Here is a 25,144-nt window from a genome sequence, read left to right as displayed (position 1 = left end):
GCCAGTGCTCTTAAACTGCTGAGCTCTCTCTTCAGCCCAGAGTCCACTATTTTTTAATTTAGCCTCACTCAAAACTTCAGGACGCATGTAGAATGCAGTCACACGGTATGTCAGAATGTCACAGGAATGACTTCTAGCTCCGCTTCTGATCGTCCTTATTCCTCCCTGAAACCTCTTGAGCATTACCTTCCCTGTCAGCATCTCTATCAGAATCAGCCTCATGTTCTTCCTAGAGCATTCGGGATCTTTTCTAGCCTGTGGCTCCAAATTCTTTCACTTATATTCCACTCATATGCGAACTACAAAGGCCTATAATTCGCAGGGTCAGGCTTATCCCAGTAATAGGCACACTCCATATACCAGTTTTCTCTCTTATTTGTTGTTATTGTGACCAAATACATGACCCAGAGTAGGAAAGGTTTATTTTGGTACATGTGATTTTAGGGGTACAATCCATTTTGGGAAGCATGGAGGTGGGAGCGACTTGTGACTGGGGTGATGGGAACATGCAGCCACTGGTGATTTGCATCAACAGTTAGGAAGCGGAGAGCTCAGGCCTAATTAGGGCCAGGCTGTAACCCATAATGCCCTTCTCTAGATAGGTCCCATGTTAAAAGGTTCCAGTCTTCCAAAGAGAGTGCCGTCCGCTTGGACTAAGTGCTCAGGCTCATGAACCTGTGGAAGACACTGCATATTCACACCTTAATGTGGGATATCATGAAGCGATGGCTGGTGCTTAAACTTGGTGAAGCATCAGTAGAAAAAACGGTAGTTTAACAGAACAGCCCAGGGGTTTGTGGGAAAGTTGTTTTCAATTCGTGTAGGGAACAGAACAGATATTGTTAAAATTATTTAATTTCTTTATTAAGTGTAACTTTAGTTGGTAGATAAAGGTAGCTTTAAGGATTCTTTAGGGGGCTGGGGATTTAGCTCAGTGGTAGAGTGCTTACCTAGGAAGCGCAAGGCCCTGGGTTCGGTCCCCAGCTCCAAAAAAAAAAAAAGGATTCTTTAGGAAAAGTTTATTTGCTGTGACCATTGTAAACTTTAAAGTGATTAAATGAAATAAATGGAATAAAACTTTACTAAGTAATTTTGGTGTTATTTAAACCACAGGCAAAATAAAACATTTAGCCTGAACAAGTTAGGCCTACTGACTGAACTTTAGCTGTTGGTTTTGTATATTAATAGAACTGTTGAAAATGCCTGTGAGAGTTCCGTGAAGTCTTTTTGATTTAAATAGTTTTAATGCTGAGACTGGAGGTACAGATGGCTCAGAAGTTAAGAGCACTTACTGCTCTTGCAGAGAACCGAAATTCAGCTTCCAGCATCTGCTTCGGGCTGCTTAAAAGCACTGTAATGCCAGCATCAGGAACTCAATGCCTCTGGCTTTTACAGCCCAGAATATACTCTTATTCACAAGCAGTCGCACAGACAGACAGACAGACAGACACACACACACACACACACACACAGTACTTAATTTGCTTTAAATACATATGCACTGCTTACAGTCAAGTCTGTATGTGAACCTGAGGATGTGTGTACTTCCCCGTCTTTGGCAGGCAGTGTATCACAACGTGAAGCCAGTGGTCCTGCAGCAGCAACTAGAGACCATTCATCTTACACAGGACAAAGCAGAAGCATTTGCCAATGCCTGGTCGACTATGGGTCAAGAAACAGTTGAGAAGTTCAGGCAGAGGATCCTGGGCCCTCTCAAGGTACAGGACATGCTGCAAACATATTTCTCAAAAAATTATAGCACCCGTCTTAAAAATGATAATATTTTTGTTAAGAGGTAAAGTAAGGTAAAAAGTCAAATCGAATATCCCTGTTCAATCTTTTCTTCATATTAGCATATTTGTTACCACAACATGATTTAATTTTGACAGTTTAAAATATGCCTTTGTCATTTAAGAGTAGGAATGAGTCAATATCCTTACGCCCTCTAGCAGTGATCTCTGTTCCCAAGTGAGACTTACTGTTAACACTTACTGAGTCATATTCTTGCTTGTTTTTGTGGATACATTCATGCCTAGCAGAGCCCCTTACACCATGGGTGCTGACTTAACCATGTGTCAGCTCCCGTAAAACAAGCACCGGCAGAACAGTAAACTCAGCGTCACAAGGTGCTCTGCTAACCGGCCCTCACAGAGCAGATAGGTGGGCAGACTGCCTTTCCCTATACATTCTCCGTATTACTTTGATCTTCTGATGTGCAAACAGCTTTGTGTTCCCAGGGTAAATCTTCTGCGTCATCCTTTTAATATGCGGCTGGTTTGACTTGCTGGTATTTGGCTAAAGGTTTGTCCACCTGTTTATGACACATCTGAGGTGGGCTGGGAGCTGCTCCTCTGCCTCCCAGGAACTTCTCTGCAAGATCGGCATTGCTCAGCATTGGCAGAGGTGCGCTGGGTCAGCAGTCACAGACTTTGCAGCCCTTTATGGTGCATTAGGTTTGTGGTGCTGTCTTGTGTTTTTAGCTTACTTTCACCTAGTCCACAGTTTTGATGTCTTTTTATGTACTTGTGCATATGTATTTTGTGGTAAGGTGTCTGGATATTTTGCTTAACTGTACTCCACACTAGAGAAGACAGAGATGCAGCTTTCACTGTATTCCAGGCATAGATCCTACAGAAACGCATTTTTTTTTTCAGTCTTAGTGTATAAGAGGTACTTGCTTGCCTTCCCTTGCCTCCCCTTAGGTTGGAATTGAATTCTAATTGAAGTTCTAATTCTCAGTGTGATGTTCAGTGTGATGTGTGATGCTCTGTGTGCTGTGTGATTGGACAGTGTCTCTGCCGGTCTGTAGCTGTCTTTCTTTTTTCTGTAATGGCATGTCCCACACAGCTCACGCTTTAGTTATTATGTTGGTGCTCCAAATACCATTTGGTCTGTTCTTGGTCCATGCTTAGTTTTGTGCCCAAGAGTGCCTAAGTCTTTTGTTCCTCATCAGTGTATTATACAGTGTTGACGCTTGCACGTAAGTCTGAGACCCATGTTGAACAACATCTCGGTAAGGTGCAAGGTGCAGGCTGACGGCCGTGTTTTCTGTTCTTGGTGCCCCTCAGTGCCAGTGTTGTCACTATAATTATTATGGACATTTATCTTCTCGTCTCCACATTGCCCACACCCTCTGTCAAAAGTCATTTCATGTATTGTCTAAGTCTTTTGGTGAATTCTGTGATTCTTTTGATCTATTTGTCTATTCTAGAATTCTTCCGCCTTAAGCTGGAGCTTTGTAATAAGAAGGCCAGGCGTGTTTCAAGCCGTTAATCACAAGACTCAGTAGGCAGAGGCAGTCAGATCACTGTGAATTTGAGGCTAGCCTGATCTACATAGTGAGTTCCAGAATTGCCAGAGCTACATACAGAGTGATCTGCACTCCACCGCCTCCCAATTGGTGTGAGTGGAGCTGGAGAGATTGATTGCAGTAAAGAGCGCTTGCTGCTGTTTCAAAGGTCCCAGGTTCTACTTTCAGCACCACGCCAGGGGGCTCACAGAAGCCACTATCTGCAGCTTCCTGGGATGGCATCCCTCTGCTGGCCTCTGCAGGCCCCTACACACACACACACACACACACACACACACACACACACACACACACACACACACACACACACACACACACACACACGAACACACGCACACACGCACACATACACAATCTGAGCTTGATGGCTTTGTTCTCACTTTCATATTTTCTTTGGGTATTTTAGTTTCTTACCTTTACATATACATTTGAAGAATGACTTTCATTATCTACAAACAATCCTGCTGGCATATTGATTAAGATTATATTTGATTTAATGATGAATTGGTAGAGGAATAAATTCTTAGTAGTATGGTATAGATTTCTCCATTTATTAATCCCTTCTTTGATTTCTTTGGCAGTGTTCTTTATTTTTATCACAGAGCCTGTGCATATTTTGTTGTTTTATAGCTAAGTATTTTATTCTGTTTCTAAAACTGTTATAAATATGCTATTTTTAAAACATTGGTTCAGTTGTTTACTGTTAGATACTAGAAATAGTATAATTAATTCCTTAGAAATAGTTTTTGTGATAACAGAGATTGAACCCAAGGCCTCCTGAGAGTGAGTAGGCCCTCCATGACATGACTTCACTAATTAGGGATTAGAGCTTTTTAAAAACAGATTTCTTTCAATTATTTTCAAATACATTTCTTGTAATTGTTTTTGCATAGATATTTAAAGTATTTGTGAATAGAGACTTTTTCCCACAATCTGCACAGCTCCCACACTTCTTTTGTTTTTAATCTATGTGACTTGCATGTGTGCGTGTGTGTGTGAATGTTAGGTCATGTTGGGTGTTTCCCTCAATCTCACCCCTAACCCTGACACACACCTTATGTTTTGGAATGGAGTCTCTCTGTAGGACCTGGAACTCACTGATTCAAGTAGACTGGGATGGCCAGTGAGCCTCTTGTGTCAGCTGGTTTCTGTCATGCTGCTCTTGACGTTATAGATGTAGCCAGTGTTTCCATGCTGAGGATCTGAACTCAGGTCTTCATGCTTGCTTAGCAGTCCCTTTACTGACTCAGCCATCTCTGCAGTCCCCCTTTGCTTTATTTTCTTGGCTTCTTGATTGACATGTTCCCAGTTTTGGGGAGGGGGACACTGTCTCTCACTAAATATTACCCCCAGTGTCTACAAATGTTCCCTGTTGTTTCCATCTGAGTTCCCCTCTGTGTCTGGTTGTCCTTCTGTCCTCTGAGTTTCTGCCTGGGTTTTCATCCTTTCCGTTTCTTTGTTTACCTCCCTCCTGTACATATTTCAGTCTTCCATTTTGTTTGCCTGAAATTCTTTCTTCTTTTAAACGCTGCATTTGGAGACTCTTCTTTTATTATTCCAGTTTAGCTTGTGATTTCCTTCCGTGTTACAGTGTCTGCTTCCGCAGCTTCCAGTGCTGTCTGTGCTGCTCACCTGCGGGAGGCTCTAGCTGGGAGGTAGTTCTCAGTGACCCCAGATGCTGCTTAAGAATTAAATAACCAGTTGTCATAGGAAATTGGAAATTGGGAAAAAAAAACTTGAGGGCTGGGTGTTGTGACGTATTATCCCAGCAGCTCGGGAGTCTGAGGGAGGAAGGTCACAAATTGATGACGTCCAGGACATGGATGTAATGTGGTAAAATGGACACTGAGAGAATGAAGTTGGGAAGCCTGGAAGAAACTGGAAAGAGTAGATTGTGTTTTGCCAGTGTATGTGTATGTACCATGTGTATGACTGGTGTCAGCAGAGGCCAGAGGAGGGCATTGGGTCTCCTGGAACATGAGTTACAGTTGATTTTGAGCCTTCATGCGAGTCTGGAGTACTGAACCACTGAGCCTTCTCTTCAGTCCCCAAGTTACCTTTTAACGATTAAATAATATTTCCCTGTAATTCTCTGTTGTCCCACTCATTCATCCACTGGCAGACACTTAGATTGTTAGTGCATCTTGGCATTGTGAACAGGGCTGCAGTGGACATGAGCATGCAGGTTTCAATTTCATTTCTTTTGGTTATTTACTTAGCCTGGATCCCTGTCTCATTTGGTAGTTCTATTTTCAAGTCACTTTTCCTTAACTAAATTTGTCTTTGACCGTTTCGTATGTAAACATAATGCATAGTGACCACTCTGTGTTACATCTTCCCTTGTTTTCCCTCTGCCCTCAGATACTCCTGCCTTCCCACAGAGCTCGTCCTTATGTACGTATGTACCTATTCATTTTGTTTTCTGACCTACTGGGTACCAGAGCTATCTGTGTGACCATGGGTTTGGATCTTTCCTCTGTAGGTTGGTGGCTACACGGCTGATAACAATGATTGCAGCTCCCAGAATCCATCAATGGCAGTTTTCACTGTTTTGAGGAACACCCCTGCTGTTTTCAGTAATGAATGAACCAATTTACATTTGTAGTGTCAGTGTGAGGGGAATTGTGTGCCTGGTACTCACAGGGATCCAGAAAAGGGTGTCAGATCCCCTTTGACTGGAGTTACAGATGGTTGTGGGTGGTGAGAATTCAACTGGGGTCCTGTAGAAGAGCAGCTAGTCCTCCTAAATACTGAGTTGTCTCTCCTGCCCCACTAGGTGTCTTCTTGATAACAGCTGTGGTAGTTTGAGTAGGTTTGACTCTCATAGTCTCGTGTTTGAATGCTTGGCCTGTAGCAAGTGGCACTATGAGGAGATGGGGCCTTGTTGGAGTGGGCGTGGCCTTTTGGAGTAGGGGTAGCCTTGTTGGAGGAGATGTGTTACTAGGGGTGGGCTTTGAGGTTTCCTGTGCTTAAGCTCTACCCAGTACAGAATCCTAGTTTCCTCCTGGCTGCCTACAGAAGGCAGTCTTAGTTTCCTCTTGGCTGTCAAGATGTAGAACCTCTTGGTTTCTCCAGCACCATGTCTGCCTGCAGGCTGCCATGCTTCCTACCATGATCACAGACTAAACCTCTGGAACTGTCAGCCAGCTCCAGTTAAATGTTGTCCTTTGTAAGAGTTGCCTTGGTCATGGCATGGTGTCTCTTCACAGCAACGAATCCCTCACTAAGACAGCAGCTTACTAACATGTTGAGGCGACACTCCTCTCCGGCTTTGTTTGGTATATTCCTGGTGTGTGACACTAAGCACCTTTGCCATGCCTGTTGGTAGGTTCTGTTTAAAAAAAACTTTATCCATTTTTAATTTTTGTTAAGATTTATTAATTTTTTTTAAACTTTGTATGCATGTGTGTACGCATGAGTGTGAATGAGTGTGTGGTGTTTGTGCACATGTGTGTGTTTATGGGCCTGTGCACTGGAGTGTCAAAGCCAGAGGGGGCCAGAAGAGGGTGTCAGATGTCTTGGAGCTAGAGTCGTAGGTGCTTTGAGCAGTTTGATATGGAAGGATTGGAAACCTAACTCAGTTCCTCTGGAAAAGCAGCAAGTGCTCTCAAGTGCTGAGTCACGTCTCCAGCCCGCTCTATCCACTTTAAAAACTGGATTGCTATTTTGTCAACCCTTGTTTGAATCCTTTTATTTTTTTGAACACTTATCAGATAATATGATGTTTTTCTGTTTTGCACCTTGCTGCTCAAGGGCTTTGAGTTTAGCACAATCACAGTTGCTTTTTCTCTGTGACCTTTGCTTTTGCTTTTGTATTCTAAGAACTACTGCCAGAGCATTGCAGAAGTTTTCCCCCTGAACATTCATTATACCTGGTATTTAGGTATTTAAATGATTGAAAATTAATTTTTGCATATGATGTAAGAGCCCAGTTTGTGTTCTTATGCATAGCCAGTTTCCTCCACCATTTGATAAGGAGACTGCATTTTCCTATTGTGTGTGCTTAGTGTCCTTCTCAAAGATAAATTGAGAAGCAGTTGAAAGACATAGTGGGAAAGCACTCTCTTTACGTCTTTATTATTTAGATCTGGGAAGTTGGCGAGAGTACTGAGAAACCATCAGAATCGTCTTTTCCAGCGCTTTATTGCAAGTTTTCAGTTCTGTCTCCTCACCTTTCAAAAGCACTGTCTTAATCTCTTGGAGACGACGTTACTGCTGCTTATCTGGCTTTGTGTTCTTGCCTCTTATCTTATTCTTGCCTCTGTCTGTCAGCAGAGCTTTCAAACATTGTCCTAATGCTATGTGATCATAACCACAGAAAATGAGCATTATTTTTTAATTTTATTCATTAATTTTTATTTAGAATCCTTTAATATATTCGAACCATATTAAAAGTAAAAACCATTGTGTCAAATGTTTTTACCAATAATAACTTTGTTTCTGAAACTTTTTTTGAGGCACTGTTCTTAAATTGTGTTTTTGTATTTTTTTTCTAAAATACCTTTAAAAAGTAAGGTAATGGAAATGTCTAGAAGGCCAATTATAAGTCCTCCCAAAGTAGCTTGTGCATTGATCTCTCTTCTTAAGAGAGAGTTTATGTATTGGGGAGTTTTTAAGTATAAGTTTAACTCTTGTTTGTTTTGAATGTTCACAGTGTGCTCAATGTGATTTTTCTTTTGTCAAGCACAGCTTCCTCTTTTCATTTCACCATTTACATACAGATTTTTTTGAAATATATAGCCATTGTGATATATGATGAACTTTTATTGTCTTTATACAGGTTTTGCCTGCATTTAAAAATAGATGGTCCAGGTTTCTTTTTTTCTAAGATAGTAATATCTCTAAACACTAAAATAATTCCCTTTAAGCCATTACAAGATTTGTTGTATTAACTATAACAGTCAATTGTTTATTTCATTGTTGAATACCTGTTTTTACTTAGGATATTTTCATTTATTTGTCGAGAATTATATACATACATAAAATGCATTTTGATCTTAGTTACCCTCTTTCCTCCCTCTTAGTCTAACATGGCCTCCTTCCAACTTCATGCTCTTCAATTAAAGGAAAGAAAAAAACCCGCCGAGTCCAGTTAATTCCACCTGTGTGTGTATGGGCAACCTACCTACCTAATGGCCGCATCCTTTTAGAAAACGACTCTTTCTCCTGTACCAGCCAACAATTACCTAGGGATAGGGCCTTATGGCCCCCTTCCTCATCCATGCTACAACTTTGCTGGCTTGTTCTTCTGTAGGCCTTGTGCAGGTAACCACAGCTGATTTGAATTGACGAATGCAGTAGTCACATTCTGTCCAAAAGACAACATTTCCCAGCACTCCTTGCTGTTCTCTGGCTTTTTGCTCACCTTTGTGATGTTCCCTGAGCCTTTGGATGGAGGACTTGATATAGACATTCCATTTATGGATGAGCACACAGACTCTTATTTTAGCATTTGTCCCAGTTATGATTCTACTATACTGACCTCTGCCCACTGCTTCTCTGGCCAAGGTTAAGAGCACCACAAAGCTATGGTTATAAACATAATTCTTTAGAAGAAGGATTAACATCATTGATTAAGAAAACAGCAACAATAGATTCCCCTCTAAGGCCCATGGTCTCTGTGGTCATGAGATTAGACATGAAATCTCCCCTATGGAGCAGACCACAAATCTAACCAGAAAGCAGTTTGTTAGCCTTTTAATGGCCGTGCCGCTAGTGTGCCAGGTCAGTACTGTAGCACCTAGGGTTCCACATTGGATAAGACTATTGATGTCTTTTCTCTTCCAGTGGCACTGGAGCTAGCTTGGAGGGAGAAAGCTTCCCAGGTAGTGAGAGATCTATCTCTCAATGACCTGAAAGCAAAGGAGTGTGTGGAGTCTTCGGCATTACAGTCTTACAATCTAGTTATGGTGGGTGACCAAGAGCAGTAGCAATAGCTTGTGTTGTTTGAGGCCTCCCTGATCAGCAAGTCATAGTGAGAGAGCCTATGTTTGCAACTGAGAGTTCTGTTTAATAACATATAACTCCTGGGAGGAGCATTCTCTACCCATGCAGATGCTCTTCTCTTTTACTGAGTGTAAGAAATTAGAATTTGCTTTTCCTTCTGCTGGGTTGCCTTGCCCAGCCTTGATATGATATGCCTGGTCTTAGTGTGACTTGATATGCCATATTTGGTTGATATCCCTGGGAGGCCTGCTCTTTTCTGAAGGGAAACAGCTGATTGAGAGAGCGGAGAATTGGTGGGGAGGAACTGGGAAGAGTAGAGGGAGAGAAAACTGCAGTCAGGATGTAATATAAGAGAGAAAAAAAATAGAACTTGACATTTTATAATTTATATTTTGCATATTGTCATTTTAATATTTTTATTGCATCTCCTTTGGCTTTCAAAGAATAGATGAATAGTTTTATGATAAAGGGGACAGAGTATTTTCAGCATCTAAGTCTTTAAACACAGTGTCACTGTAATTGCATACATGTCTATGGTCTTTCAGGATTTAAATGCCTCTTAGCTTTATTGTCCTTATTTATGAGCGAGGTACTTTTGTAATCATATGCACAGCCAACTCAGATTACTGCCTCTATTACTTAAGTCATTGGCATGCAATTAAATAAAAGGCATAATTTTTCTAGGTGTTTGAATTCATTGAGTATGAGGTTCTGAGATACTCTGCTATATATATTTAAGCTTGTTTTTACAGAAATATAACTTTCTTGCAATAAAATTGAGGGATGTGAAATATTGAACTGGTGAGTTTCAGCACCTCTGTATACTCAGTCACCCCTGTATACTCAGTCACCCCTGTATACTCAGTCACCCCTGTATACTCAGTCACCCCTGTATACTCAGTCACCTCTGTATACTCAGTCACCCCTGTATACTCAGTCACCCCTGTATACTCAGTCACCTCTGTATACTCAGTCAGTCACCCCTGTATACTCAGTCACCTCTGTATATTCTGTAAAACAGATATCATGTATTCATCAGCCAGGTGTCTAGGTTATCTCAGTCCCTCCATCTCACCCTCTCTATCTTTTTAAGAGAATCTGTGACTGGCCTGGAACTAGCTGTGTAGATCAAGCTGGCCTGAACTCACAGGGATCCACCTGGTCTGCCTCCTGAGTGCTGGGACTGAAGATGTGTACCAGTGTACCCCAGTATACCAAGTGTCCTCTTCTTGATTATATTGCTGTAGCTTATTTCTGTGTGATATTGGAGTTTATATAAACAGACTTGTATAACACGTATTAACTTAGTGACAGTGACACCTTCTTGGATTGTCTGGTTTGCTGTAGGTATTAGTTGTTCTTTTATTGCTAAGTAACAGTCCACTGATTAAAAGTCACAGTTTGTTTCTATTTGCAGATGTTGGGGCAGTCACAGTTCTATGTCCTTAAGAGTAACACTGATATGAACATTTGTGGACAAGTATTTCTTTAAAAAGTGTCTTTATTTGTTGATAACTTTATACACAACATATTTTGATCATGTTTCTCTCCCCATTTTCCCCCCAACTCCTCCAAGATCCACTCCTCTCCTCTCCTCTTAATTTTGTGTCCTGTTCTTGCTTTTGTTGTTTTTTTTTTTTTTAATTTTATTTTTTAACTTGAGTATTTCTTATTTACATTTCGAGTGTTATTCCCTTTCCCGGTTTATGGGCCAACATCCCCTAATCCCCCTCCCCCTCTCTATGGGCACTCCCTCCCCATCCTCCCCCACCGCCACCCCCCCCCAACAATCACGCTCAGTCTTAGCAGGACCCAGGGCTTCCCCTTACACTGATGATCTTACTAGGATATTCATTACTACCTATGAGGTTGGAGCCCAGGGTCAGTCCATGTATAGTCTTTAGGTAGTGGCTTAGTCCCTGGAAGCTCTGGTTGCTTGGCATTGTTGTTCATAAGGGGTCTCGAGCCCCTTCAAGCTCTTCCAGTTCTTTCTCTGATTCCTTCAACGGGGGTCCTGTTCTCAGTTAAGTGGTTTGCTGCTGGCATTCGCCTCTGTATTTGTTGTATTCTTGCTGTGTCTCTCAGGAGAGATCTACATGCGGTTCCTGTCTGCCTGCACTTCTTTGCTTCATCCATCTTGTCTAATTGGGTGGCTGTATATGTATGGGCCACATGTGGGGTAGGCTCTGAATGGGTGTTCCTTCTGTCTCTGTTTTAGTCTTTGCCTCTCTATTCCATGCCAAGAGTATTCTTGTTCCCCTTTTAAAGAAGGAGTGAAGCATTCACCTTTTGATCATCCGTCTTGAGTTTCATGTGTTCTAGGCATCTAGGGTAATTCAAGCATTTGGGCTAATAGCCACTTATCAATGAGTGCATACCATGTGTGTTTCTCTGTGATTGGGTTACCTCACTCAGGATGATATTTTCCAGTTCCAACCATTTGCCTACGAATTTCATAAAGTCATTGTTTTTGATAGCTGAGTAATATTCCATTGTGTAGATGTACCACATTTTCTGTATCCATTTCTCTGTTGAAGGGCATCTGGGTTTTTTCCAGCTTCTGGCTATTATAAATAAGGCTGCTATGAACATAGTGGAGCACGTGTCTTTTTTTATATGTTGGGGCATCATTTGGGTATATGCCCAAGAGAGGTATAGCTGGATCCTCAGGCAGTTCAATGTCCAATTTTGTGAGGAACCTCCAGACTGATTTCCACAATGGTTGTACCAGTCTGCAATCCCACCAACAATGGAGGAGTGTTCCTCTTTCTATGCATCCTCACCAGCATCTGCTGTCACCTGAGTTTTTGATCTTAGCCATTCTCACTGGTGTGAGGTGAAATCTCAGGGTTGTTTTGATTTGCATTTCCCTTATGACTAAAGATGTTGAACATTTCTTTAGGTGTTTCTCAGCCATTAGTCATTCCTCAGCTGTGAATTCTTTGTTTAGCTCTGAACCCCATTTTTTAATAGGGTTATTTGTCTCCCTGCGGTCTAACGTCTTGAGTTCTTTGTATATTTTGGATATAAGGCCTCTATCTGTTGTAGGATTGGTAAAGATCTTTTCCTAATCCGTTGGTTGCTGTTTTGTTCTAAGCACAGTGTCCTTTGCCTTACAGAAGCTTTGCAGTTTTATGAGATCCCATTTGTTGATTCTTGATCTTAGAGCATAAGCCATTGGTGTTTTGTTCAGGAAATTTTTTCCAGTGCCCATGTGTTCTAGATGCTGCCCTAGTTTTTCTTCTATTAGTTTGAGTGTATCTGGTTTGATGTGGAGGTCCTTGATCCACTTGGACTTAAGCTTTGTACAGGGTGATAAGCATGGATCAATCTGCATTCTTCTGCATGTTGACCTCCAGTTGAACCAGCACCATTTGCTGAAAATGCTATCTTTTTTCCATTTGATGGTTTTGGCCCTTTGTCAAAAATCAAGTGCCCATAGGTGTGTGGTTCATTTCTGGGTCTTCAATTCTGTTCCATTGGTCTATCTGTCTGTCTCTGTACCAATACCATGCAGTTTTTATCACTATTGCTCTGTAATACTGCTTGAGTTCAGGGATAGTGATTCCCCTGAAGTCCTTTTTTTGTTGAGGATAGTTTTAGCTATCCTGGGTTTTTGTTATTCCAGATGAATTTGCAAATTGTTCTGTCTAACTTTTTGAAGAATTGGATTGGTATTTTGATGGGGATTGCATTGAATCTGTAGGTCGCTTTTGGTAAAATGGCCATTTTTACTACATTAATCCTGCCAATCCATGAGCATGGGAGATCTTCGATCTTCTGAGGTCTTCTTCAATTTCTTTCTTCAGAGGCTTGAAGTTCTTATTGTACAGATCTTTTACTTGCTTGGTTAAAGTCACACCGAGGTACTTTATATTATTTGGGTCTATTATGAAGGGTGTCGTTTCTCTAATTTCTTTCTTGGCTTGTTTCTCTTTTGTGTAGAGGAAGGCTACTGATTTATTTGAGTTAATTTTATACCCAGCCACTTTGCTGAAGTTGTTTATCAGCTTTAGTGGTTCTCTGGTGGAACTTTTGGGATCACTTAAATATACTATCATATCATCTGCAAAAAGTGGTATTTTGACTTCTTCTTTTCTGATCTGTATCCCCTTGATTTCCTTTTGTTGTCTGATTGCTCTGGCTAGAACTTCAAGAACTATATTGAATAAGTAGGGAGAGAGTGGGCAGCCTTGTCTAGTCCCTGATTCTAGTGGGATTGCTTCAAGTTTCTCTCCATTTAGTTTAATGTTTGCAACTGGTTTGCTGTATATGGCTTTTACTATGTTTAGGTATGGGCCTTGAATTCCCATTCTTTCCAGGACTTTTATCATGAAGGGGTGTTGAATTTTGTCAAATGCTTTCTCAGCATGTAATGAAATGATCATGTGGTTTTGTTCTTTCAGTTTGTTTATATAATGGATCACGTTGATGGTTTTCCGTATATTAAACCATCCCTGCATGCCTGGGATGAAGCTTACTTGATCATGGTAGATGATTGTTTTGATGTGCTCTTGGAGCTTTTGTTGTTTTAATGATCCATTGAGTCCAGTTTGTCCTGCCCATGTACTTATAAGTGTGGGGCTATTCACAGGATCATGGTTGGCCTACAGAGGGTAATACCCTTAAAGAAAAGTGATTCTCCTAGGAGCCCTCATGTGTCCACAACTCCTTAGTTAAGGGTGGAGAGTTGTGAACCCTCTCCTGCTCTACCATAATGCTGACTGGCTTGATCTTATGCAGATATTGTTCAGGCAACCACAACTGCTGTGAGTTCATGAGTACCCAAGTTCTGTTAGAGCTAGAAGACACTGTTGTGCTCCAGTCCTGATGTCTGACTGCCTTTTCCTCAATGTTGTCCTGAGCCTTGCGATGGCGGTGTGTGGTATAGATGGGATAGCAGTGTGCGGTATAGATGTCCCATTTGTGGCTGAACACCTCACTCATGCTTATCCTCTGCACTTTGATCAGTTGTGAGCTTCTGCATTCACCACTATCTCTACAGGAAGAAACTTCTTGAATCTACTGAAGATATTAATTTAATGTTATGTTTGTTACTTTGTTCATTTATCAGAATAATCATTGTAGCTTTATGTCTGGGGCCTATGAGCTCCTCAGTCATGGGTTTTGGCTGGACTTACAGTACCAGATATGTGTTTGTTTTTGCATAGAAGGTTTAAATCCAGTTAGAAAAATGGTTGGCTACTCCCCGGGTATTCATGCCACTATTGCACTGGGCAATCCTGTCATGCTGGTCTCTATTGCAGTTCACAGAGTTCACTAGCCAGGTAAGACTGTTGGTATTTTTTCTCCGCTAGCAGCTTGCACAGCAACTTTCAGTACTATGAAAGCCATCAGACAAGAATAGTCCTCATTAGTGTCAATTTGATTTTTCCATGACATGTGATCAATGAATGTGGTGTCTTGAGCAGTAGGGGCTTGCCACATGTTCTTGTGCACAGTCAAAAGCAATGGCAATAGCCTAGGTTGTTTTGATGCCCTATACCTGGCCCTGGGCTTTGTATTTGTCAACTTATGGCTTCTGGGATGAGCATCATTCCTAATGTACGGTAACTTCAGTTAGTGGATGAATTGTCTTATGGATCTATGTTTCCATGACTATCTAGCATCCAGGAATGGGATCACATTAAGCCCAAAACTCTGAAACGTTCTGTTAGAGTATTAGCCACCCCATACTACAAGGATTAGAGAAAGTCAGAAATGTGAACTTCTCTACTCTATGGTTCCCTTCTAAGAGTCAGAATCCTTTTATCTTTATTTTTTAAGTAAATTCCTCCTGATTTCTGCCTGTGGCTATTCATTTTCCTCTGCCTTCAAATTATTACAGAAAAATATTCTTCCTGGAGGTTATAATTTTTGTCTTTAAGAAATTTTTTCTTGTTTTGCAAAACAGGGTTTTTCTGTAGTCCTAGCTGTCGTGGAACTCACTCTGTAGACCAGGCTGCCCTAAACTCAGAGATCTGCCTGCCTCTGCCTCCCGATTGCTGGGATTAAAGGCTGTCTGTACGGGTTTTAATGTAACAGGAACTACTTCTCAGCCTTTACTAGCTCAGAATACCAACAGTGTTAACGATTGTTGTAAACTGTCATAATGAATTTGCTCCTTTTCTGTCAGAAATCCATGAATGGTTTCTGGGTTTCTTATGATAGAATTCATTTCTTACAGTTGCCTGTGTGACCTGTAGCCTCCCTCAGTCTTTCACTGCTGATACCTCTCACCTGGCTCACTCTGAATCCCTCTGATCTCTGCCTCAGAGGCTCTTCTACTGGACTGGGCATCCATATGGCTGTCTCCTTTACCAATGTCAGATCTAGGTTTATGGTGACATTTATCATAGACTCTCATAACTGGAAGAACCTTCTACTGATGCTTAGCTCTTTTTGTACCAGGTTACTTTATATTTTATCTGTTTACTTTTGAAATTGCTTCTGACCTCTAAAACAAACTCCACAAGGACAGAGCAGGGACAGAGCAGTGTGACTGCTGTGCTCATTGCTGTAGTTCCACTGTTGTAGTGGCCTCTGGAAGGGAGCAGAGGTTGTTGAGTGAACAAAACCCTTCAGTCACCAATTATGCTATTTTAAAATTGAGGCTGTCTGCTTTTCTTTCTTAGAGGTTTTTTTTTTTTCACTTTAAATTTTCATGTATTTTATAAACTCTGTGTATGTTGTGTGTGTGTGTGTGTGTGTGTGTGTGTGTGTGTGTGTGTGTGTGTGTGTGTCAGAGAGAGAGAGAGAGAGAGAGAGAGAGAGAGAGAGAGAGAGAGAGAGAGAGATTGATTGATTGATGCTATGGCCCTTGAATCTTGTTAGAATCCTAAATTCTAGATATTTAAAACTTTGTCTTTAAAAGTGAGAGTATAGGAGGAGTTCTTTAAGCTTGAGAGAGGGGAATTCTTCTAGGGAACAAAAATGTGATGGATTTTGCTTTTGATACAGCAGTGAATTTAAAGGGTTTTAATTTAAGAGACCTTTAATCAGTCTTATTCGGAGATGTAGTCTAAATAATTTGCTGTGACCAGAACCATTAACAAATTGAATAAAGATTTTGCTAATGTCAAAGAACTGTGCTATTAGCAAGATTACCCCAATGATGTCATTGTGCTCCAAGATGTGCACTTGCTAAATACAGCTGTTGTATTTTTCAGTGTTGCCAACTTGAGATCATTAGTTGAATGACATTCCACTGTCCTCAAAGTTGTACTATTTATATATTTTTGACATAGAGCAGTAGCAATGTGAAAGTCATTGATGAATCTTAAATTTGAATTTGGAGAGAAGTCTCATGATAGGAACTTTGGATGAATTTGTAGGTCAAGAAGTACACTTTTTTTCTGTTACCTTGAAAGTGAGAGCGTGCTGACTTCTGTGTCTAAGCTTGAGGATTTAGTTAGGGCAGATCCCTAAGCTGTGATGTTTATAATAACATTTCCACCTCTTATAAGACTTGATTTGGTAACATGAAAAGCAAAGGACTGAAAGTAGATGGATCACTGGTTCAGTTGAAAGCGTGTTCTGCTGACCTCTGGAGACTGCTCAGTGGGATGTCTTCCCAGAGATCTGTACTGCATGTTCTGTGGAGGGAGACAGTCACTTAGGAAGACCTCCTGAGTTCAAGGGTAGCATGGGTTGCATTGGTGAGTCCTGGGCAAATCTGGGCAACATAAAGCAAGACTTTCTAAAATAAATAAATAACCAATCTACCAACTAACCAAACAAACAAGAAAGAGGCTTTTAAGAATGATTGAAATTCAGGAACATTCTCTGCTTTCTCTTTCAAGTGAATTTGCATTCTGAAAAGGTGGAGCCTTCCACAAATGTTGTCCGGGTCTAAAGTCCTGAGCCCTAATCTCTGTAACATTACAAATACTTCGTTGTCTGCCTGGACTGAAGCCACACGCCTTTCCTTGTCATGCTTCTTACTCTTGTCTCACAACAGACCTGGCTGAGAGTAGCAAGCACTAACTGTGCCCCAGCCTGAGCTACCCTGGCTTTAGATCTCCAAACAGTTTAGTTCATTGCCTTTAAATCTAGCCCCACGAAAGTTTTCAGGACAGGTTGTAGCTAGGTACTCTGCTAGAAGATTACACAAATGACCAGTCCCTGATGGGGCCCTTGTTCTCCCTGGGTCAGAAACCAGGCCTCCACTGTACACATTCTTGTCTTCCAAGTTCCCATCAGCATGGTCCTTTGAGACTTTTTAAATCCAAAATTCTCTTGTTTCTGCTGCTCCACTGCATGAGAGCCTCCTGCCTATTCTGTCTCTCCACTTCCCATCTTATGGGTCTTCACCTCCCATTTCACTTAGGAATGCTGGGATTACAGGTTTTTGAATATCAGGCTTAAGGGCTGCTGAAGATGGAGCTCAAGTCTTCAGGCTTTTATGGTCTCAGATTATTTTCCGGGCTACATGCTTTAAGATTATGCTTTTGTCCACCATTTCTAACCTTCTTTTATTTTATTCTTACCACTCAGTACCACACAATATTGCTTACTTATTAATCATTAATGGATCATTTGTTAACTTCAGGAAATTTGAAGTATTTTTGTTTTTTATTTTCAAAGTAAAACTGCAAACCTACATTAGTACCTAGGGCATAATATGTTATTATTGAATGCTAGTTGAATAAGTTCTTAGAACAGTCACAACACTGGAATAGTGCCAGAGTTATAGCATCCAGTGGCAGTGAGTGGTCCTGAGCGGCTTGTCATCAACCAGGGAGTATATGCACACCTACACATCAGTAGTATCTGTAACTGTCTTTGAACAATCTCTGAGCTGTTAGGCATGGTCAGGGCATTAGTGATAGGCCTGTGGTTTTAAACTGAGTCTACAATGGCTCATATTTCATTGCCTCTGGGTTGAATGTCCATGTTATAATGTGTGCTTGTTCTGTTCTCTCTCTCTCTGCCTCTCTGTCTCTCTTTCTCTGTCTCTCTCTGTCTCTCCCTCTGTCTCTCTCTGTGTCTCTCTGTCTCTTTGTGTTTCTCTGCCTCTCTGTCTCTCCTCTCTCCATTTACTCGGTAGATAGCTGCCACCTTCATCACCTAATGTCTTTTTCACTGTGTTGAAGAGAGGTGGCGATTTCACTGTGTGAGGTTACTTGCACAGATGGCTCCTGACTTATTTATTGATATTTGATTTCCATATGCTCGCCATCAGCACTGCTACAATTCTTACAGTGTGCAGGATGCAGCATTCCGTCACCAGCTGACTAGCTGGCGTTTGAATTGTGACCTCCTGTGTTTCTTGTAGTTGGGATGTGAGCGTAGAGAGCTTCACCAGCTTTATACAACAGCTTTGGCTGAGTCATCATTTCCACAGCTATTAAAAATGGACAGAAAACTAGCTTGAAAGTGCCATTCTATAGACATTTTTGTAAGTATTGAATTAGTCTCTTTGCTCAAAAGTAGGAATCAACACTTTTCTGATAGGACCAGGTTTTCTCTCACATTGTAGGCTTGTTGCTTAAAATTTATATACCTGTAGATAATTTTTATAGTTAACTTCTGCTGTCAATTTGACATGACTTGGTGTCACCTTGGAGGAGGAATTTCAACCAAAGAATTGACTTATGACATGAAAGTGGCACCTTCTCTTAGTTGTTCATTGATACAGGAGGGCCCAGCTCACTGTGGGTAAGGCTATCCCTAAGCAAGTAGGCCTGAGTTCTAAGAAAGGCAACTGAACAGGGCAGAGGGAGCAAGTCAATAAGCACTGTTCTTCCATGATTCTGCTTCAAGTTCTTACCTTGATTTCTTACCTTGGTTTACCCGAGGAAAGGCTTTAACTTCCATAAGTTGCTTTTGGTCATGGTGTTTATCACAGCAACAGAAACCTAAGTAGAACAATAGCATTTAAGAAAAGAACACATATAAAATGCTGGTCAGTACAGTTTTGTCTAATGCCATGGTGTTGGTTTTGTTTGTTTGGTTTGGTTTGGTTTGAGGGCAATGAGAAGGAAACTTTATTTTTTCATGTTTTATACACTTTTGTAATTAGGAACCTATCATATACAAAACGGGGAATGAGTTGTATTCCTTGAATTAAATTACTTGATAATGTAGCAGTCATTGCTTATGTTGTTCTGACAGCAGAATGTAAAATCAAGTCTGACTTTAAATAAGAGATTCTGAAACAACGTGATAGAACATATTTGAAAATAACTAGCTATGTGATTTTATAAAAACAAAAGAAGCAGATGTGTGAAGAAGTGAGGGATGCACTTAAACGCTGAAGGAGTAGGATGGGGTTTGGTTTTGTCTGTGGTGTGAGCCTCAGAGGATGTGGTCACAGTGGCCATAGGAGAAGTCAAGTCATGTAAAGGCAACTCCAGAACTGCGTCATGGAGCTAAATTCATAGGAAGGGACACAATTCCCACCTAATTTGCTTTTGAAGAGAAAACAGAAGTTTATTGCACTTTTGAACAAATGGGAAAGACCTGCCCTGAAATCAGCTAGGCAGACATGGAAGCAAATTAAATGTCTGTAAGTTCTTAGGCTTAAAAAGAGCCTTAAGGAAATGATTGTAAAAGTAATTGACTGGGCTGGAGAGATGGCTCACTGGTTAAGAACACTGGCTGCTCTTCCAGAGGACCTGGGTTTGATTCTCAGCACTTGCATAGCTGCTCACAACTATCTGTAATTCCAATTCCAGAGGCTCTAACACCCTCACATAGACACACATGCAGGCAAAACACCAGTGCACATGAAATAAACATTTAAAAAAATAAATAAAAGGAATTGACAGTGGCTGTATCCTGAAAGGGAGCAGTGGAGGGCAGTATTTATCGTTAACACCCATTTGTCAGATACATTGCCAGTGCTTTTACACATACATACCCTTTGCCCACAAAAGCTCAGTTCAGTGATTGAATCAGATTTGCTCAGTTTTAACCCAAAGTGAAGAAACTGATGGTTAGAATTAGTTGAGCTGTCCGGCGGCAGGGAAGTAGGAAGAATGGCCATGGAGTTAGAGACCTGTTTGATTGACCAGGAAAATGCCAGCTTCCTAAGGTGACTTAAGGGGTCGTATCTGCACTCCAGCACCTGGTGCATGATATCTGCCTCCATTTCTGAAGATGTCATCTAAAATTCAGCTGAAGTAATTTGCCCCAAACATGTCTAAAGAAGCTCACTGTCTAGTCTTAGGTCTTTCTCCAGTTTCCTCCGAAAACTCCCACACTTGTCAGTAGAGGTCAAGTGTCCCTCATCTCAAGTGCTTGCTCCAAGAAGTGTCCCAGACTTTATGGTTGTTCAGATTTTGGGATATTTGCCACATGTTCCCAGCTGTGCATGTGCCTGTGAAGGGTGTAATTTGAAATGCCCCAAATTCCAAGCCCTCTGTGTGGCACATTATTATTGGAAAATTAGCGGATTTTGAACCATTTTTGGTATTTGGATTTCTGGATCAGGAATGTTCAAACTGTACCTTATGCACCATTTCCTTTTCCAAGCAATTTCTCTTTTCCTCTTGAAGAAAATAGTAGTTATTTCCTTTTAAACCTAGATTCAAGAAAATCCTAATTTCTGCCTTTTATCACTATATTTTCCCTCGTTGAACAGATTATTAGAAGATCCAGCAGCCTCATTGCCAGTGTGAAGGGTGTGTTCTCTTTCATAATTACATCAGTGTTCCTATGGATGATTGTTATCCTTTTCAGTCAGTGACTTGAAGTTTGCACTGTCTGATATTAATATAGCCCATGTAGCCTTCTTTTAAATGCTAGTTGTATGGCATGCCTTTTCCCTCGTCCACAACATTTTAATACTTTTATTTTTAGAGACATATCAGCAAAAATTAGTTGCTTGTCTATTTACTTGTGTGTTTAGCTGCTAACGTGTGTGTGTGTGTGTGTGTGTGTGTGTGTGTGTGTGTGTGTGTGTTTGTGCGTGCCAGTGAGCTCGCAGGACCAACTGCCCCCTTCTATGCTCAGCATTTCATGTGGATGCTGGGGATCTGATCACCATGCTTGTGTGGCAGTTGCTTTCCTGACTGAGCCATCTCTCCAGCAGTATTTACTATTCATTTTAGCTTTATAGAGTTAATATTATAGCCATTTTTGTTCATTTTGACCATGTTCAGAATTGTGTTTTATTGAGTAATTATTAGTTAATAATTGATCGAAAATTTCACATGGACATAGTAGACAAAGGAAAGTCATTTATTAACTAATGAGTAACATTTCCAAGTAAGAAGCAATATTCGTTAGCTGCTTAGGAGGTAATGTATTTACAGTTCTGGAATGAGCTAAAATCATTTAAAATATCAGAGGTTTATTCTTCATCTTTTAAATTTATTTTGCTGACATTTAAACCCAGACCCTGTGTAGAATAGTTTTTTGTCAACTTGATACAAACTAGAGTCATCTGCAAAGAGGAACCTCAATTGAGAAAATGTCCTAATCAGACTGCACATAGACAAATCCTTGGGCCGTTTTCTCGGTTAATGATTTATGTGATATTAATCCTGGGCTGCTGTTCCTAGGTCAAACGAGAATGCAGGGCGAGCAGGCCATGAGGAGCAAACCAGTATGCAGCACTCGTCCACTGCCTCTGCTTAGTTCCTACCTCTAGGTTCCTGCCTTGACTTCCTGCCCTGACTACCGTGATAGGCCATGAGCCATAAGCTGAAATAAACCCTGTTCTCCCCAGGAGTGCCTGTGGACACTGTGTGTCTTTATCACAACACACAAAGCAAACTAATATAGACCCCAAGTTTTAAATTTAAATATAAATAATACAACAAAATTCCCTAGTATTTTAATATACATTGTAACGTCCTGAGTATACACAGGGACAGAGTTTCATTTTGACCAGAGGTAATATGGCTTAGCTAACTTACGGCAGAACTCTACACTAAATTTTGTTGTGTTGTATGTAATTAAAAAGTTGATGACAGCTATATTGCTTCTCGTTGTGGGTCTCAGAGGACTCATTAGTGTGCCGTAAGACTTTCACCTTTGCAGAGAGTGTCTCTTGTTCACATCTGTATCACCGTTGCTCTTTGTAGACCCAGCAAATGACATTCCAAGCAATGTAAAGGGTTACATCTTTAGTTTTTCTTTTAAGACATTCATGTGTTTGATTTATAGATGCAATTTATCTTGTAGGATAGTCCTTAATTTACAGTTCTCTTTAGTTTGTTCACGATATGATTTTGGCTGTGAATTTTTATTAGTTTCGTATAAAAGTGATCTTGTACTATCATAGTACATAAACTTTAGGGTCTTGACAATCATTTCCTAGTTTTGGGTCATGCTAACTTTGACCTCTTGGGCTAGATGACGAAAGCTTTCCACGTTGAACCTCTCCCCCTGCTTTGTAACATGAAAGCAGTGGGAGTAGACACTGACACTTATGACTGTGCACTACTCACACTGACACTTATGACTGTGCACTACTCACACTGACACTTATGACTGTGCACTACTCACACTGACACTTATGACTGTGCACTACTCACACTGACACTTATGACTGTGCACTACTCACACTGACACTTAAGACTGTGCACTACTCACACTGACACTTATGACTGTGCACTACTCACACTGACACTTATGACTGTGCACTACTCACACTGACACTTATGACTGTGCACTACTCACACTGACACTTATGACTGTGCACTACTCACACTGACACTTATGACTGTGCACTACTCACACGGTCCCAGCGACTATACCAATGAGTGTTAGCAACCAGAACGTTAGGGCTACTCAGTAGACACCTTCCCAGTGAGTTCTTACTCGTTACTGGCTGTGGGCATGCCCTCTATGCCTCTGAAAGAGCAGGGAGAAGCAGCAGTGCACCTGTTTTCTCAGCACATCCTCTCATGTTGCTGATGCTCTCATTGCATTCTTTTCAGCTTGGCCTCAAGTCACTGCTGTGTCTGTTCAACATGCTTTCAAGTTAAGTGATCAGGATTCCGGTCAAGTAGTAAGCGTTGTGAGGCTGGCATTCAGATCCTGTGCAGCAAAGGTAGTTTGGCTAAATCATCAGGAAGGCTCTGTTGTCAGAGGCTTGTAATAACTATCGCACTTCACAAAGCTTGAAACTTTAGATTTATAGGGAACTGAATTGAAAACCACATGACCATGCTGCTGTGTCTAGTCTATGCTGTGTAATGTTTGCAGGGAACCTGAACTGCCATAGTCTTTCTCTCCTGATTCTGTCCTGCCTGATTAGCTTGTACTCTTCTGTTAGTAGATTCAGAGGGAACAATTAGTTTTCACCATAGGGGAGCTGTAGTAAGTTAATGTACTTTGGGCAGTATAATAACCTATCTGGTACCACAGCTGATAGATCAGCAGTTTCTTGCCTGAATCTATTTATTGATTGTGCCTCATGGTATGCACCACACACTTGGGTACTTTAGTTACCTTCTCAGTACAAAGATACAAAAGAAAGGAAGGAGGGATGAGAGAAAGAAAACCTTATTTGTGCTCAGTCTAACAAAGAATTTTGAAAGACAGAGAGTCAATAAAGGATTTTCAACAAAATATGCTATTCACTAGTTGAAATTTTTATTTTTTTAAAATCTAATTTTCTTAGATGCAAGAGACCCACAGCCAGACATTAGGTGGAGTTCAGAGAATCCTTGGGAAGAGGGGATGGTGGTGGGAGGATTGTAGGAGCCAAATCGGTCAAGGACCACAAGAAAACCTGCAGAATCAACTAACCAGGATCATCAGGGCTCATGCAGACTGAACCGGTAAAAACCAGGCAGCCTGCATATGATTAACCTACACCCTCTCTCTATATATATGTTACAGTGTACAGCTTGGTATTCTTGTAGGACTCCTAACAGTGTGAGCAGGAGCTGTCTCTGACTCTGTTGCCTGCTCTTGGAATTCCTATTGGGTTGCCTCAGCTAGCATTAATAGAACAGGTGGTACCTACTCTTACTGCAACTTGCTATGCCATGGCTGGTTGATATCCATGGGAGGGCTGCTCTTTTCCAACGAGAAACAGAGGAAGAGAGGGGGGTGGAAGATTAGAGGTGGTGGGGAGAGACTAGGAAGAAAGTAGGGAGGGGGAACTGTGGTCATGGTGTAGAAAATAAATAAATAAATTAAATAAATAAATAAATAAAAATAAAATGCAAGTTTCTAAAATGCTCTCTTTTAAACACCATTGGCTCAACTAAATATGATGCCACCTGTCAGTAAGTATAGTACTTGGGACGGGGGACGGAAAGATCAGGAGTTGAATGTCATCCTGGGCTACATGATGGGTTTGAGAAACATCGTGTGCTCTCCCAATACCCCCCCTCCTAATTCAGCCCACTGTCAGCTGTTTTTGTGTACTTGATTGCTAGCATTTTTATTGTTTTGAATAGTCTGTTTAGAGACCGCTTCTACTGTTGGTTTGGCAAGTATGACAAGAGGCTGATCTACTGAGACTAGAGGGAAGCTTTACAGAGATTTCAGGTTAAAGAAGCCTGAAATTGGCTTTCTATTAAGTCTATGCTGTTTGTGTTGATTCCCACAGAGTGGAAATGTACTTGAAGATGACTGTCCTCTTCTGTACCATCTTAATCCAGTCTGCATTTGTCTTTCGTAGCTAGAGACAGTGGGATGGCAGCTTAACCTGCAAATGGCTCACTCAGCTCAAGCAAAGCTGCAGTCTCCTCAGGCCGTGCTGCAACTGGGAGTGAGCGAGGAAGACTCCAAGGTGAGAAACTGTGCCCTGGGGAAATGAGGTTTTCTGGTAGGTCTTGTGTCTCATTGACAGAGGAGTCCACATGTAAAATGTAAACAACTTACAACAGCTTACCTTGCAATGTGAATTTAGTGACGTCCCTATGAGGTCACTGTTCTTGATGGCCCCTCCCCATCACACGTGTGTGTGTGTGTGTGTGT

The 25,144-nt window shown here is 41.1% G+C and overlaps 1 protein-coding gene across 2 annotated transcripts in view; it reads left to right on the top strand.

Annotated features, from left to right (window-relative positions):
- Positions 1-25,144, top strand: part of Commd10 (COMM domain containing 10) — a 127,251-nt gene that overhangs the window by 7,206 nt on the left and 94,901 nt on the right. The window contains exons 4-5 of one of the 2 annotated variants that reach the window (XM_032885331.1): positions 1,563-1,718; positions 24,846-24,956. In XM_032885331.1, the coding sequence (XP_032741222.1) occupies positions 1,563-1,718; positions 24,846-24,956 (267 nt within the window). The remainder of the gene's footprint in view (positions 1-1,562; positions 1,719-24,845; positions 24,957-25,144) is intronic. The other variant, XM_032885332.1, reaches the window with a different exon arrangement.

Source organism: Rattus rattus, chromosome 15 (assembly GCF_011064425.1).
Source record: "Rattus rattus isolate New Zealand chromosome 15, Rrattus_CSIRO_v1, whole genome shotgun sequence".
In the NCBI taxonomy this organism is placed as follows: domain Eukaryota; kingdom Metazoa; phylum Chordata; class Mammalia; order Rodentia; family Muridae; genus Rattus; species Rattus rattus.
Note: the sequence above shows the minus strand (reverse complement) of the source record. Positions and strands in the feature narration are given on the sequence as shown.